General features: G+C 36.8%; 9 protein-coding genes and 4 pseudogenes across 13 annotated transcripts, besides 1 other annotated feature; 11 read left to right on the top strand and 2 right to left on the bottom strand.

Annotated features, from left to right (window-relative positions):
* Window positions 1–11,129: part of a mobile genetic element that runs on past the window's edge.
* Window positions 304–3,489, top strand: TVAGG3_0090380 (annotated as a pseudogene). The gene has a single exon. A coding segment is annotated over exon 1 (3,186 nt).
* Window positions 4,787–5,125, top strand: TVAGG3_0090370 (protein of unknown function, DUF4106 family; the record flags this gene model as incomplete). The annotated part of the gene is made up of 1 exon (XM_051222426.1): window positions 4,787–5,125. The coding sequence occupies one exon, from the start codon at window positions 4,787–4,789 to the stop codon at window positions 5,123–5,125; it is 339 nt and encodes a 112-aa protein (XP_051107412.1).
* TVAGG3_0090360 (protein of unknown function, DUF4106 family) lies at window positions 5,500–5,884 on the top strand (the record flags this gene model as incomplete). The annotated part of the gene is made up of 1 exon (XM_051222425.1): window positions 5,500–5,884. A coding segment is annotated over one exon (385 nt), but the record flags the coding sequence as incomplete, so codon positions are not given.
* TVAGG3_0090350 lies at window positions 7,104–8,098 on the top strand (annotated as a pseudogene). Its single transcript has one exon. A coding segment is annotated over exon 1 (995 nt).
* On the top strand, window positions 8,164–8,553 carry TVAGG3_0090340 (protein of unknown function, DUF4108 family; the record flags this gene model as incomplete). Its single annotated transcript, XM_051222424.1, has 1 exon — window positions 8,164–8,553. One exon carries the CDS (start codon window positions 8,164–8,166, stop codon window positions 8,551–8,553), a length of 390 nt encoding a protein of 129 aa, XP_051107410.1.
* Window positions 10,217–10,774, bottom strand: TVAGG3_0090330 (organellar and viral DNA polymerase type B; the record flags this gene model as incomplete). Its single annotated transcript, XM_051222423.1, has 1 exon — window positions 10,217–10,774. One exon carries the CDS (start codon window positions 10,772–10,774, stop codon window positions 10,217–10,219), a length of 558 nt encoding a protein of 185 aa, XP_051107409.1.
* A 341-nt stretch (window positions 11,130–11,470) lies between the features above and the next one.
* TVAGG3_0090310 (uncharacterized protein) lies at window positions 11,471–11,665 on the top strand (the record flags this gene model as incomplete). Its single annotated transcript, XM_051222422.1, has 1 exon — window positions 11,471–11,665. The coding sequence occupies one exon, from the start codon at window positions 11,471–11,473 to the stop codon at window positions 11,663–11,665; it is 195 nt and encodes a 64-aa protein (XP_051107408.1).
* Window positions 11,666–11,706: 41 nt separating this feature from the next.
* TVAGG3_0090300 (uncharacterized protein) lies at window positions 11,707–11,907 on the top strand (the record flags this gene model as incomplete). Its single annotated transcript, XM_051222421.1, has 1 exon — window positions 11,707–11,907. One exon carries the CDS (start codon window positions 11,707–11,709, stop codon window positions 11,905–11,907), a length of 201 nt encoding a protein of 66 aa, XP_051107407.1.
* Window positions 11,908–11,935: 28 nt separating this feature from the next.
* Window positions 11,936–12,526, bottom strand: TVAGG3_0090290 (uncharacterized protein; the record flags this gene model as incomplete). Its single annotated transcript, XM_001289598.2, has 1 exon — window positions 11,936–12,526. One exon carries the CDS (start codon window positions 12,524–12,526, stop codon window positions 11,936–11,938), a length of 591 nt encoding a protein of 196 aa, XP_001289599.2.
* Window positions 12,527–12,853: 327 nt separating this feature from the next.
* Window positions 12,854–13,126, top strand: TVAGG3_0090280 (uncharacterized protein; the record flags this gene model as incomplete). Its single annotated transcript, XM_051222420.1, has 1 exon — window positions 12,854–13,126. A coding segment is annotated over one exon (273 nt), but the record flags the coding sequence as incomplete, so codon positions are not given.
* Window positions 13,127–13,153: 27 nt separating this feature from the next.
* TVAGG3_0090270 (uncharacterized protein) lies at window positions 13,154–13,450 on the top strand (the record flags this gene model as incomplete). Its single annotated transcript, XM_051222419.1, has 1 exon — window positions 13,154–13,450. One exon carries the CDS (start codon window positions 13,154–13,156, stop codon window positions 13,448–13,450), a length of 297 nt encoding a protein of 98 aa, XP_051107405.1.
* Window positions 13,451–13,472: 22 nt separating this feature from the next.
* On the top strand, window positions 13,473–13,872 carry TVAGG3_0090260 (annotated as a pseudogene). The gene has a single exon. A coding segment is annotated over exon 1 (400 nt).
* A 216-nt stretch (window positions 13,873–14,088) lies between these two features.
* Window positions 14,089–14,782, top strand: TVAGG3_0090250 (annotated as a pseudogene). The gene has a single exon. A coding segment is annotated over exon 1 (694 nt).
* The last annotated feature ends 1,190 nt before the right edge of the window (window positions 14,783–15,972 follow it).

Here is a 15,972-nt window from a genome sequence, read left to right as displayed (position 1 = left end):
ATATACTTTTTTGTCCAACGGTAAAACTTTTTACACAACGGTTTTGAGAGTCGTCGCCGTTGACTTTTTGTAGAGCACTCAAAATAGTATAACTTTGTCCGGACAAGTAAGGGTCTATCGTCGCTACAGGAAAAGTTACAGGCGTTCCAAGGAAGTATACTTTGAGAAGCCTTTTCCCCTTATAGAATGAGATAGGACGGTTATTTTACAAAACTGACAACACTTTGACCGAGTAGTTTTTTGTGCTGAACAAAAAGTGTCATATAAACATCTGTCAAAAACCGCTTTTTAACTTCACTTAAAATGCCACGTAAGCTACGTAAGAATATACGTAAGAGGAAGAGAGCATTGAAACATCCAATAGTAAAACTGACACCACAACAACAGTTGCAACAACAAATGCTGAATGACCCCACTATGTTGCAACAAATGTCAAGCAATCCTATGCTTTTAAACCGAGTTGTTGGTGCACAGAGTGGAGGTTTAAGAGCGGCACTTTTAGCGAAAATGGCAGGCTATGGTGGAGCTGCAGACGGAACAGCTATAACCCTCAAAGTCAAATGAATTTGAGTTCACTCAAAAATCAAATAACAGATGTCAAAAAGTCAAACATAGACATACAGAAGCAAATAAGTGAAAACGAAAAGAAACTAGAATATGACAGACACACAAAGAAACTCAATGAGTTAAACGTAGAGAAAAAGAAGAAAGAAGAACAACTGAAAGAACTAAGTACAGAGGAATATGCGAAAAAAGTGTCAGAAAAAGCAGCAGAAGTAGCAAAAATGGAACAAGATGTCATAAATTTGAAAAACCATACTACTCAATATAAAATACTGAAAGATGAAGAGATAAAACAAAAAGCCCTGAAGACATATATGGATAGCGATGAGTATAAAAAAGAAGTTGAAGCAAATGTAAAGGCAGAAAAACTTTTACAGTTGCAAAACCAAACCGTACAGTATGAAAACTTAGCACAAGAAAGTAAAAATAACGACGCGCTATGCAAAAGGCAATGAAAAGCGCAGAATATATAAAAGCTAACAATGACTGGTTAGATGCCCAAGCCAACGCTAAAGCAGCCCAACTCATAGGGTCAATAAGGACAAAAATACAAGCGGATGAAGACAGTTCAAATGAAGCTTTAACAAATGCTGACTTTAAGAACGCTTCGAAGCTCTTCATAGTAAGGTGAAACAAGTGAACGACTTCTCATCTGGAAAGAAACTGAAGTCTGAAGGTTTCGACAAAGAGTTAAAGAAGTAGCACAAAATATGACGAAAATAACAGATGCAGCAACGAGACAGGCAGTTCAAAGTGCCTATGACGCCGTTAGAGCAACTGTTGTGAAAAGTCAAGAAAAAGAGTTACAACAGACCAAAACAGACCTAGTAAATGCTTTCTTAAAACGAAAAGTCAGGTAGGACATTACGCTGCAGATGGAACATATGTGCCAGCTGGTGGAACTTATATACCACCAAACCCTCCAAGAGAAGCACCTGCACCAGGACTACCTAAAACATTTACATCGTCACATGGACACAGACACAGGCATGCACCAAAACCAACACAACAACCAACACAACACACAACAACAACCAACACAACAACCAGCACAGCAACCAACAGTTCAAAACCCTGCACAACAACAACCACAAACAGAGCAAGGACATAAAAGAAGTAGAGAACAAGGAAACCAAGAATTCTTAAAAATGCTTAAAGAAGAGTGTGGTTTCCCAGATACTGTTGACTTTAGTGACAGATATAAAGAAGCTATTGGAAAGTTCAAGGATGGAAATACTGACCCGAACCTATTTAGCTTTATGGCTCAGCACCAAAACGGATATAATCTCAAACCTGGAAAATACAAGCTCGCTAAGGGATATGATTTAATAGCATATCATCCAAATGACATGGATGAATTTACTCCGAGATATTTGATGTCAGAGCTAAATGACAATTCAACTTTCGTCATGAAACGCGTAAAAAATAGAGACGGAACGAAAGAACAAAAGCTTATGAATGCGGATGACGTAGATAGGGAAATTGTTGAAAACGGTCTCGGAATATATGAAATGCCAGCAGATGAGGTACAAGAAACTCCACAGGAAGAAGTTCAGATACAACCAGACATGGAAGAAATAGTTCAGCAACAACAGCTAGAAGAGCCTGAAGGAAACGAACAAGTCCTCCTTTGGAAACTAACTTCACAGAACTAGATGAAGATTTGGAACAGCCGAAAAATCTTGACCCTCAACAAGAGTATGCGGAGAATATGGAATATTTCCAAGAGTCTAAAAAAAATTCGGCTGACATAGTAGAAGAATATCGAAAAATGTTTGCCGACATACAAAAGACTCCAACACAGATGAAAATATTCAGCATAGAATGGAAGACTGAAAGAAAATGTACACAAATACAACAACCCTTTTTACTTACGAGCATTTAACGTTCAATCTTCGGATGAACTCGGTGAAAATAAAAGGTTAAATTTCAAGAAAACATATAGAAATGAAACATTGTTTAAAGTTCATTCAGAACCTAACCAAGATGGAAACAAACCTACTTTTGTTTCTGCAGACGATGGAACTACAATGAGATGGGGTCATAAAGCTAATCCGATAGGTGGTTCATAAACTTACAACCACAATTCCAAGAAGTTGTAGACGCAATGGAAGTCAATGGTGAACCAGATATAGCTGGTATTTTAGCGCGGCTTTAATGCCATTGAAAGATATGAAACATGCAGATATTTTGGACCAGTATGAAATGAACATGGCTGATGGAAATATAACACCTGACGTTCTAGAACATTTATCTCAAAGAACTACACAGAACCATAGAGATGGTATATTTGGTGAAGAGTTTAGAAAGAAAGTTAGGGACAGGAAGGAAGAGAACCTATTGTACATGACCTTGCAAACGAAAGTTTACAAAATGTCATAAAAACTTACTTTGCAGACAATGAACCGAGAAGGGATGAATATTTAAGAAAACTCAAATGGACAGTACCAAATGAAATGTTAGTATTGAAAAACATGTTCCTTGACAAAATAAAACCAACTACAGAAATAAACGACGCAAGACTGAAAGATTGGGTAAAAGCTTTCCCATTCACAAAAGATATAGTTGGTAACATGGAAAGAAAACCAGAATGGCTACAAAAACATATATTTGGAAACGAGCATATTCCATATGGACAGGCACTGTTTGAAGAGCTTGAACCGAAACTCAGGAAAGAGTCATGCAAACAATACGCGAAGACTCAAATACAGACTATGACAAACTCTTTCTAGGATATAGGTTACCTGAGATGGGCGACCAGAGCCAAAAGGCAAAAAGGACATGGGAAATTTGCAACATACTAGATGAACATAATGCAAAGATGCAACAACTTCAAGCAGAGGGCAATGAAGGAAAAAGAAGAGTTAAAAACTCAGTCAGGAAGAAAGTAAAGCTTGGTCCAGTGGGTTCTATTATGACATATAAATCCAACTATTCTATATTTTTACTCATATGAAATGTACGCCGCTCAGAATATAACGCCAACAGTTTTGGATGCTATGAATGGAAATGTTTCCGAATGGTATAACGAATGCGACAATGCCATTAGAAGGTCAGAAATAGTTCCTGGAACTTACGAATATACAACTGCTGTTTCTTATGGAAACGTAGGTGAGTTTGGAGAAGGTTCTTCAACAACAGTAGATATTGCTTGCGACAGGTTTCATATATTTCTATTGACAACTCATTCTTATACGTGGAACAAGACATTGAAATAAAACCTTCTGCCAAGTTGTCTGACAAGAAAGGTTGCAATGGAATTTTCTATGTCGGATACCAATATGCTCCAGAAGTTTTCATGGGATATAAGATATATTCTAACTCTGACTTAGTTCAAACAGTAACATGGGCAAACTATGAATGGTTCGCTTTGAGAAACTCAGTACAACCACAAGCTAGAGAACAAACAGACCAGTATGCAACTATTGAGAAAATAAGAAGACTTGACCCTAACGTTCCAGGAGTTTATGTTAACCTTTCTGGACAAACTGCAGCAGCAGTAACCAAAGTAAAATGAAACTTAGAGTTCCTTTGTCATCTTTCCTCATCTTCAGGTTTTTAAGATACTTGCCAAACTGGGCAGGAAAAATTTCTATCGAACTTACTCCAAGCAAAAATAACTTAGTCATTGCACCAACACAAGACCCATTCACTCTTACAGACGTAAGGGAACAAATAAACGTCATTCGCCGAATTTTGCAAAGACAAAGTTGACTTAGACTTTGGTTTCTCAAACCTCAACACTGAAGTAAACTATTATTTCAATGCTGCTGGAACTGCTTGGGACCCAGTTAAGTTCACATGCGAAAAATTTGAATGCAAGAGAATAGAAAGCAGACTTGCAGTCTATATGTTGGACCCAGATATTTCAAATGCTTTAGCTGCCAAATATATTGCAGTTCCACTTATGTTCCCTATACACCAAATATCTGTCAAAGACTTTGCAGGTGAAGTTGGAAACCAAAGTGCTGACCCAGGTGCAAGAACAGATATTGCTTTAACAACTGCAATGAAACATGCAGATACTATGTTTGTACTGTTCAGACGAACTATAAATGACTATTCTTGCTTCTACAACCCTGGTATTAAATACCATATAAACATAGATGGCAAATACTATCCAAGAGAAGAATATTCTACAGTTGAGGATATGAGGTCATACAACTTGACATTAGATGCTATGAACTTTAACAACAACTTCACAACAACCATTAACCCTGAAATGCAAAGTTCTATTATGCCATATGTGAAAGTATGGACTCATACAGGAGCTCAAAAAACTCAATATACAAATGGAGACCGTTCAAACTTTTGGCTTGGCATTCCATTTGCTGACTCAGAAGACTTTATGGGTGGTATTTCAACTGTTGGTACAGTTCAAATACAATATACTGGTGACAGAGACGGTCCAGATGAATTGAAAGCAAAGAAGTTTACAAAACCAATAGCACTTTTCACGGAAGATGCTCTTTTGAAGATTCGTTCGATGAAACCTGCTGGGGCTCCTCAGATTGGCATAACGACAGCTTCCATCGAGCAGATTTTGGCAGCAGGTCAGTAAGTTGTTCTTGAACTGACTTCTCTCCGTCAAATATTGACAGTACGCCAGTTTTGACATAAATTGTATTATAAACTTACCTTTAGAAATATCTGTCAGTTTTGTTGTTATATTTTTGTCTGCTTCAAGAACTTTCACCATTTCAGTTATACCAACTTTCTTTGCTTTATGAAAATATTTTGGTTCAGCAAAGACTGCTATTCTATAACATTTTCCATTGTTTGTGTAAAGAACTATTCTGTCAATGAATTTGTATTGTTTGTGTGTGTAAACTTTGTTTGCTTCAATTCGAAGAGATACTCAAATACGTCCATCTTTTTATTCTAAGTAAAATGTCATTTCCGAAAAATAGAAGCGTAAGTGTTTCAAAAGGTTTAATGGCGGTGGCAGATGTGAAGTTAAATTCACCAACTCAAACAAACAGTCAAAGTGTTGTTGTCAATGTCAAAGAAAGAGATGTTGAAGTGGGGAAACCATACGAAGACGAAGATGGTATAACAATAGTTCCTGTAAAAGAACAACCAACATACCCTGAAGTTAGCAGAGACTTAAGTTCTGTTGCAGATATTCGAAACGACTACCAACAACTTAAAGACAAACTTAAAACTCAGGAGAAGATTTGTCAAGCTTTGGGTATAATGTTAAACTTGGTCGAACACAACCCTGTAAAAGTGAACTCATATGTCATTGCACCTCATGAAGTTTTGAAAGAACTATTGAAACTTTTGACAGAGGCAGACGATATAAACATCAAAGAAATAGAACCCGTTAGTTGCTGTGGTGTTTCATATAATGTCATTGACAAGATATACGTTATGAAAGGAGGTGAAACGTTGAACTTAAAATATAGTTTCCCAGACGTCATAAAAATATTTGACGACCACAACATTTCATTAAAATTTATTTGCTAAGTAAATGGCAGAAGACATATGGTTTATACTATTACGACTAAAAACCCTGAGTCATATAATTCTATAACAACAAACTTACAAAGTCCTCAAGGACGATATTGTAAACTAACCTTAAACACAATGACGACTAAAGCCTGTTTTGCTCTTTTGACACCAGAAGACTTTGTTGTTGTGAATGGTAAAAAATACTTCTTTGAAGATACTTACTCAGATATACCACCAACAGGTTTTGTTGACTTATTTAATACTTTAAGGACGGATGTAACATGTGCTGCAACTAGAGCAGGTTTCATTATGTTTGGATGTCCGACTGAGTTTACTATAAACGATATGAGCTATAATACAAAACTTATATCTGGTTTTTACTACCAACAGTTTCCTATAACAGGAAAAGGTGTCATACAAGGAATGTCTATTCCATTGACTTTAAGTACACCAATTTATATATTGTTTCAAACTTAGGTTCAAAGTGTTATTCGAATGTCGACAGAAACTACTATGACCAAAAGATACTCATGCGTATAAACAACACTTTCTCTGCTGGTTTGCCTATTGTTCATTCGAATGCAGAGTTTTCAGCTTTAGTAAACTCAAACACTTTAGCAAACATAAACTTAACCTTAGTTGACGCAAACTTTGTTCCTGTAAAACTTTTATGTCCTATGTATTTGTCAATGACGGCAGAAAGTTTCGAATTGGAAGATGCAACTGGTGAAAGTATTGTATTACAAGAACAACTTCAACAACAAATAGCTCAAGAACAACAAATGCAACAAATGGAACAACAAAGTCAAGAATAAAAAAATAATATTTTTTTTATTTTTATAAAAATGTACAGAATAGATGTTTCAGATTTTTATGACTTCCAAGCATTCAGAAATATGTGTCCATTTAGAGACTATAACAAAGCAGTCGAGAATTTGAAACGTTTAGTCATTTATGTCGACTCTGCCCCAGAATGTTATGTCATGAAAGAATGGGATGTTGTCTTTAACAAACCAAGAGCAACAATAGTTTCAGAACAAGAATGTAGACAGAAACTTAAGAAAATAAAAGTCGTACAAGTTGGCATGAAGATGTTAGATGCTTGGGATATCTTATTGTCAAAGTTAGAAGATTTTTCAGTTCGTGGTATAAAGTTCTATACACCTTCTCCAAACTTCTATTCTATCTTCACTGGATATAAATATGAACAAGTAGAATGGAAAGAAAATATTATAGAAGCTTGGTTAGACCATGTCAAAGAAATTATATGCAATGGAAACGAAAGAGTCTATGAGTATATCTTATGTTGGTTTGCAAACATCTTACAACATCCAAGTGCTAAAAATGAAACTGCTCTCATCATAATTGGAAAACAAGGAACGGTAAGAACACTTTCTTTACAGATATCTTATGCAAACTGTTAGAAGGTTATTCGAACCCGAATATGACAAACTTAGAAAACATCTGCGGTAAATTTAACTCTTCAATAGAGAATATGAAACTTATAGTTTGCAATGAACTTCAAAGTATAGATACAACAAAGGTTTTAAACTCAGATGCTTTGAAGAGTCTTATAACAGACAAAGTTGGAGTTGTTGAAAGAAAATATAGAGACCAAAGAGTTTGTGAAAATGTTGCAAATTTCATCATGGTTTCAAACAACGCCGTTCCGATGAAGTTAGAAAGTTCTGACAGAAGATATGTAGTTGTCAGAACGTCAGATTCTCATATGCAAGATACAGAATATTTTGACGACTTAGCAGAAACTTTGACACCTAACTTTTACAACCACTTGTTCTCATATTTCATGACATTAGATATTTCTAAGTTCAATCCAAGACAAATTCCACATACCGAAGAGAGACAAACATTGTTAGAAGCAAACAAGAGTGTATATGAACTGTTCATAGATGAAACTGACTTTGAGTGTTTAGATGAAAGGTCATTGTACGATTCGTATAAACAGTATTGTCAAGAGTATGGTTATATGACAGCGTCTAAACGAACATTCTTGGCAAATGTCAAAAGTCTTTTAGATATACAGAACGGCGTATATACAAAGAAAAATTTTTCTGAGTAAATTTAAAAAAAATATTTTTTTATCCGATAGAAAAGATGACGAAATATATTTCAGTCAACAAATATATGTCAGGACTTAAAGAAGAACTAGACCCATTCACATATTTGAATGTTTACTTCTACCATTTTGAAAAGTCTACATTTGACAAAGTTTGGAACATCGAACCAGTTAAGTTTGCTATTGTGACTAAAAATGGTGCGAAATTTGAAGACTTAGACATAGAAGGTTTGTTAACAGTCAAGGAAAATTTTGACAGAAGGTTCTCAAACCTTAAAGAAGGCAAAGCATACAAACTTGTTATACCTTATGAACCAAAGAAAGCAGACGACTATGAATATTATGAGTCTAAGATAGTTGAAGTTCAAGGTAAATTAGGTAAAAAGATTTTAGAGTCTAAGCCGGTGTTTGCTCCTAAAGAGGAAGAGAACATTGACATTGACCCAGAAATGTTCTAAAAATAAAATTTTATTTTTACATGTCAAATTTCTTCTTCTCTGGCTCTGGTTCTTTCTTCTCTTCTTCTACTTTCTTTTCTTTCTTTTCTCTCTTCTTCTTCTTCTTCTCTGGTGGAGTTATGTCAAATTTCTCAGAACCATATTTATGTAAAAGTTCTTTGTCCTTTAATAGCTCTTCTATTCTGTTTTCTATTTCATCTTCAAGAACAGCGCATGTGCCTTCTTTGCATTCTAAGAACTTTTGTTGGACTTCATCTTTCCAATCGGCGTCATCTCTGTCAACAAGTCTGTCATTGACAAATTTTAAGACTGCTCTTTGTAATGTTTTATGGTTCTTGTCATATTCCCAGAAACAGAACTTTAGAACAAATTCACCTTTCTTGTTTACACTATGTAAGATTTTATGGTCGACAGATGTTTTGCTGTCAAAAAGTTTGTCTCGAATATAGATAGCGAAATCGCTAGACATTTTCAAAAAGATAAAAATTTTAATTTTTCTAAAAATATGTTAGAAAAAAAGTTTGCTGACATTGACAAAAAATTTGAGAATGTTTTGAAGAAGAACAAGAGGAAGTTAGAAAATGCTCAGATAAAGCCTATACATGACAAGTTCTTATTTGCTCAGAATGGTATAACAGGTCTAATCGCACCACCTGGGTCGGGTAAGACTTTCACTTATCTTAAAATGGCTGCACAACAACAAGAACTAGATGAGAAGAACCCATTCTATGAGTTAGTTGTTATTTGTAGTACTTCTGGTCAATTTGACCAAACCGTCAATTCGTTCAAAGATATTATAAAGAAGTCTAAGTTAGTATGTATAAAGGATACTGAGTTGTTAGATTGGATAAAGAAGTATCAAAGAAGAGTTTTGAAGTATAATGCTATAAATGAGTATATAAATTCTAAGTTTAAAGACCCAAATGAGGAAATGCAGAGAATATTAGAGAAGAAACACTTCAGAAACAAACAGAAAGAGATAGAATACATTTCGAAGAAATTGCAATCTTACGATTGGAAGACTTACCCTCATAGATGTCTTCTTATCTTAGATGATTTCGCCTCTCATCCTTTGTTAAAGAACAGAGAACAAGATATGTGTCGAATTCTTAAGAAGCTCAGACACTTTAACATCTCAGTTGTCATTTGTGTACAGACAGCAAAGAGTTTAAGTAAGGATGTTAAAAGAATACTTACTGACATTATACTTTTCCCTGGATTGTCCGAAGACGATTTCATGGAACTTATGAAAGAGTCCATGGCAGGTAAGTTTGACAGACATGAACTATGGGAGAAGTACAAAGTCATACAAGACCCTCATACTTCTTTCAGAATTCATATCTACGCAAACAAAGTTCAAATTGTAAAAAGTCAATAAAAATAAAGAGTTTTGGCGACCAGGGTTTTTTCACTACTCGCTGTTCTTCTCTCGGTTTTCCGAGGGAAGCAAGCATATGAGGAAATTCATGAAATTTCATACGGAATTCAATAAAAATAATGTTTATGTTAGAATGTTAGATCTAACATGTTTTCTAACATGTTTTCTAACATGGTCTAAAACATACAAAATTCATGAAATTTCATACGGAATTCAATAAAAATAATGTTTATGTTAGAATGTTAGATCTAACATGTTTTCTAACATGTTTTCTAACATAACTATTTACAAGCGTTTTACATGGTATATGTTGCGATGGTTCATGACTCTAAACAATTTCGTAGCTTCTATTTCTTCTGTCAGTATGTCAAAAGTTTTAACGATACCGAAAGTTTCTTTATACTTCTTCTTGACATCTGAAAGAAGGAAATCGTTAGCGGTTGGATAGTTTTTGTTCAGAAATTCTAACATGTTCATTTTATCTTCTGCTGGTTTTTCTGCTTCTTTCTTTAAATCTGCATAGTCGTTTCGCATACGTTCTATCTCTTTGACGGAGTAGTTATATTTCCTCATTGCTGCTTTACATTTTGAACATTGCGGGTTCATTTTTGCGTTATATTCTGAAACCTTACCTGCAAGTATGACCAAGGCGTCAATGGTTTTCTTCATCTCGAACATAGCGGGTTTTATTTGTTCGTTCCATACCTTACCCCTACTATCTTTATCTCTTATTTCCCAAACACATTTTGCAACTAATGAAACAAAGTTGTCGTAGGTCTTAAATTCTTCGGATTTGTAAAGGTCAGAGATGTTCTTATATACCATGTCGCAATCTTTGTCCATAACCTTATGGTTGCAATGAAAACCAAGGAATTCATAATTTACCTTTCGTATGAACTTCTTTATTTCTACTGAGTCAGTTGCTTTGACTTCTATTTCGTCAAATTCGGGAATGGTTAGTTTTTGTTGTTGGATTTCAGGCAATTTGGGTAAATGGTCAATAATGTCCTGCATTTCATAAAGATACTGTTCATTTGTTTCATCTTTCGCACTACAGTCTAAATTACTTGTTAACAATTCCTGCTTTATCTTCTGGATTTTTGTTTCGAAAGTATATGAAGAAGGAATGAAGCTTTTCATCTCTACTAACATTGAAGTTGGGTTCATAACTAGCGAGTTTGGTGCTGTAGTTGCTAACATGTTCTTACAATAAAAATAAAAAAATATTTTTTTAAAAAAACCAACTTTATTTTTTATGTTTTTTGTGAAAGTGTCAAAACTCATGAATTTCGAGAGTTTTAGACCATGTTAGAAAACGTGTTAGAAAACATGTTAGATCTAACATTCTAACATAAATTATATTTTTGGTGTAAATTTCATGAAAATTCAAGAGTTTTAGACCATGTTAGAAAACGTGTTAGAAAACATGTTAGATCTAACATTCTAACATAAATTATATTTTTGGTGTAAATTTCATGAAAATTCAAGAGTTTTAGACCATGTTAGAAAACGGTTTAATAGAAAAAGTGTTATTTTTTCATGTCCGAAGACTCGAAGGTGCAACACTTCCAAAATACCGACGAACTCAGAAGAGCAGCATGGCAGTATCTTCTTGACAACTTCTTTGAGTTCTCCAGGAACACCTTGGAAAATGCTGAAGAACTCCGACACAGAGAATTTGGAGAAATTGCACTCCAATACTACATTGACAAACAAAGGGTAAACAAAGGGTAAAATAAGACTAAAAACTTAACGTTTAAAAAGTGACATTTTTAATGAGCTCCGAGTCACCGAGAAAACTTGGTCAGATGTTAGCAGCTTACTTCCCTGAGGAGGATGGAAGCGTTACATACGTAAGGTTCAAAAACAACGAACCTGGAATTGCGTACCAAATTCGCAATTACATGACCATGGAAGAGTACGAAAGGTTCCTACAAGAGAAACCAGCTCTAAACAACTCAGAAAAGAAAGAGTAAAAAGTTTAACTCGTAATTGTTTATTTTTTTACTTGTATGGGCAAGCTGCAAGAATGAAGTCGACTATCTCAGTCTTTGTTTTGACCAGTTGGACTGCTCTTGCGAGTACGTCTGTTTTGCGGTCTCCAGCTGGTGTCTGACCTTCGTAATTGCGCATGTTCTTGAGAGCTCCAACTGTAAATGATTGTAGGATGAAGAGTCTCTCAGACTGCTTGAGGTAGTCTTCACGGTCACGAACCGAATCTGTGGTACGAGTCGAATCGGTCGATTTGAGGGAAGAGACTGAAAGCCTGTCGTCTTCCATAGGGGCTGTGGCATAATCTTTGCGTAAGCGGTTCAGACCTTCTTCGAACTCTTGGTCTCTCTTCGATTTGGATTGAGATTGGAATTGCTGGGGTGGAGCTTGCTGGAACATCCAAGGGTTGGGGAAGTAAGGCATAGGCTGAGGAGGGTAGTTCGGGAAGCCTTGTAGTGGAAATTGGTAGTAACCTTGAGGTGGAAATTGGTAGTAAATCGGAGGGACTTGCTGGAACTGAGGTTGCTGAGGAGACTGTTGTGGTTCTGCAGCTTTCGGTTCTTCTGGTTTGGGAAGGCATTCAGGAAGAGGAACGTCAGTCATCCGTTTGTGTCCTGTCGGAAGGAAGAACTTTTCCTGTCGGAAGGAAGAACTTTTTCTGTTGGAAGGAAAAATTTTTCCTGAAGTTCGACCAAAAAGTTCTCAATTTTCGAAAATTTGAATGGTTTACGGACGGACAACTGGAAGAGTTCTTCCTGTCGGAAGGAAAAATTTTTCCCTTTGTCCGGAAAATTTTTTCCAGTTGTCGGGAAAATATTTTCCTGTCGGATGGAAGGACTCGGAATACCAGAAGGATTTGACGAGGCAATTTACCTTATAGAGATAAATGAAGTTGTTAAGCAGTACTTGCGCAGGGTAATGAAGCCCAAGGTCAAGTTCACCACTATTTCTGGAAGGTCTACACTTCAGCTCGAGACTTCGACTGGAATTCCAATTCAAATACCAGACGGGACAGCCTACGATGGCATAAAGGACGCCAAAAGAGAAGCTCTTGTTAAGTTCCTAAACAAACGTCCTTGGATAAAAATACCAAACAAGGAGAACCCCCTACCCCATATGAAATTGGCAATTCAGTCTCTCCTTCACTTCTCGGGTCAGCCGTTCTACATAACCTGTGAAGGCGACATCCAACCAGTTCAGTAAACCTTATCGTTTAACTTCACTTTTTTTATGTTTTTACTCACACTCGTACTCAACAGGTTTGTGTACAACTATTTCAACTGTGAACCTTGTATTGACCGGTCTTCCTGTAAATGCAAGTTTGGTCAATACACAGTTTATGGTGGCAAGAAGGACAGTGGGGAATGTTATTCTGACATCTGTTGTTGCGCTCGAGAGAGATTTGAAATTTCAGAGCCACCTCCCCCAAGAACTCCAACACCAACACTCAAGTTGCCAAAGACTCATGTGAAGAAGAAGCCTTCTGGTAAGTTTCTTATAGCCATATACATGGCACGCTTTGAGTAAAAACATTTTTTTCATTTTTTGAATGAAGCAAGTTAAATTCGTCCCACACCAATCTCAATGGACCGATGAAGAGTTTCAAGCCATGGTTGAAGGCGTTGAGAACGACATAGACGGCGAACTTGAAGGAGCTCAAACCACAATTGCAACCAAAATTGCAGAGTCAAGGAACAGATAGCTCCACTTAAAGCTACCAAAGCTACTCTTGACCTCATGGATAGTTACCGTTTAGATGTCAAGAGTGGAATAAGACAATTAAAATTAAAACTTCTAAACTACGAAGCTATACTCCAAAAGTTAGCAGAAATGAGAAGACTTTACCAGAGCTACTTACATGTAAGGGACTTACCTTCAAGCAGTCCGACCAAAGATGAATTTTCTGACATTGTCCCAATTTTGTCCGAAAGTCAGCTCAGATGTTTTGAACTGCTCCCAACATATCCAGAATATGAACGTTTGCCTGAACTCTTCCGCAATCTCAAAAAACGTTTTTTGGTTCTCATGTTCGAAACTTTTATCGGAAGAGACAACAAACGTTCAGAAGAAGAACAAGATATTATTTTAAACTTGTTGTATGACTTAACCGTCATAACAAGCTTTTTGAAGTAAAACCGTCATTCTCAAACCACTTCATTTTTTCGATGTCCGAACAAGCACCGAAGCCGAACACAATGGCAGATGTCCTTTCAATGTTGCCAGACAAGCGCCCAGTTCAAATTCAAATTTTGAATTTGAAAGCTCATCTGACAAACACCGTTAAGACTCTCCAAAGTAGTCTTATGGAAGAGATGACCAAGCTCAAAGCCGATGTCCTCATGAACCAAGCTTCCAATGAGAAATGCCTGAATGATTTGACGGAAACCTTGCGCATTTACGCGAGAGAGAACCGAGACCTTGCCAGACTCATCTACCGTTTCTTCGAAGAGATAGACGCCATCTGGAAGGTACTCGGAAAGGACAGAACCTCCAACACCGTAATTCGTGAGTACCAAATTGAAGAAGGAATTGTCGAGGAAGAAGAGAAACACGAAGAAGAAGAGGAAGAAGAAGAGAAACACGAAGAAAGGAAGTTTGGGCAACCCTTGTTGCCGATGACACTTACGAAATTTCCCAACCCTACCCATACCAAATCCGCAACAAGGAGACAGGCAAGGTTCTTACCCCAGTCCTCAACAACTTGGGACACTTGAACCTTAACCTTCGGAATCGCGGTTCAATCTCCATGGGCAAGCTTGTCGCAATTCAATGGGTTCCAAATCCAGCAAGAAGACGAAGGTCAGACACATTGACGGTGACAAGCTCAACAACCGTAAGGAGAACCTCGAGTGGTTCTAAGAGTAAAAAAATTTTATTTTAGGGGGAAACCCCGAGTAAATTTAGGTGTTTATTTGGATAAGTATGTAAATTAAGGTCAATTTGAAATTAGTTCCCGACCTTGAATTGGACTCTTTCGTCATCCCAGTTGCGTAGGAGGTCGTCCCAGAGGAGTTGGTAGAATTGCCAATCCAAGGACGATTTGTCCTCCCAGGCATTGAGGATGTACTGCTCGTAGAGTCTCATGACCTCTCCCTTGCACCAGACACCCTCTCCCTTGGAACGTAAGGCTTCTTCGAAGTGCTCGAATGCGATTGGCTGCGTGACCATCCGAAATGACACTTTTTGTCCGTTTGGTCAATGTTTGTGTCTCGTGCCATAGTCGACGAAAATACAAACAGGTTATATATGAGTTTGAGACCAAGAATGGTGTAACTCGACCTGTCCGATTCAAATTCGAATAAAAATTTTTTATTTCATGCAATGTTTTATTTCTGTGCCGTCTTCAAGTATGCCCCAGTACTTCCTTCGAGAGGACATGAACTTCGGTGAAAATTTTGTCCAATTTGAATTGACCCATCTTTTCACCGACCATGCCCATTTCAATGAGTTTGTTGTACCCTTCTTCGTTCGTCATGAGTGCGTCAATGTTCTCATAGTAAACCTTCACTTTGGATTTGACTTCGGAGAAGAATTTGTTGTAGTTGTCAAGGACTGCCTTTGCGAACTGAGGGTAAGACCAATGTTCGACAATAGGTTTTAATGTGGTTACTAAGCCACTTTGACCTTGAGTGAATTCGTACTTCAAAACAAAAGGAGAAAACCTTTCAACAAAGTTGTCGACCTTCTCATAATGTTTACTCTTCATCTCTTGAGGTTTCTTAATGGAATATCCCCATGTCGAATTCATAAGCAATTTGAGTGTCATTGCAAGTTTGGGGTTTGAAGCTTTCCTAATATCATACAGTTGTTGTATGACTTTTCCAACTGTATAGTTCCTTCCTGGGAACTCACCATCTTCGTTTGGAATTCCAGTCGGGATATATTGGACGAACCTCATGTATGCAGCGTTAAGGTCGACATAGTATATTTTTCTGAGTCGAACTTGTCGCAACCAATGGTCCAGTTTGTGGAAATTCAAGTGAGTCTCTTATCTTCTGAGAAACTTCTCCTGTTATCTCATAAACATCGTCGAAGCAACCTGTTTCATA

Source organism: Trichomonas vaginalis, chromosome IV (genome assembly GCF_026262505.1).
Source record: "Trichomonas vaginalis G3 chromosome IV, whole genome shotgun sequence".
Taxonomy (NCBI): Eukaryota; Parabasalia; order Trichomonadida; family Trichomonadidae; genus Trichomonas; species Trichomonas vaginalis.
This window is presented reverse-complemented; position numbering and strand designations above follow the sequence as displayed.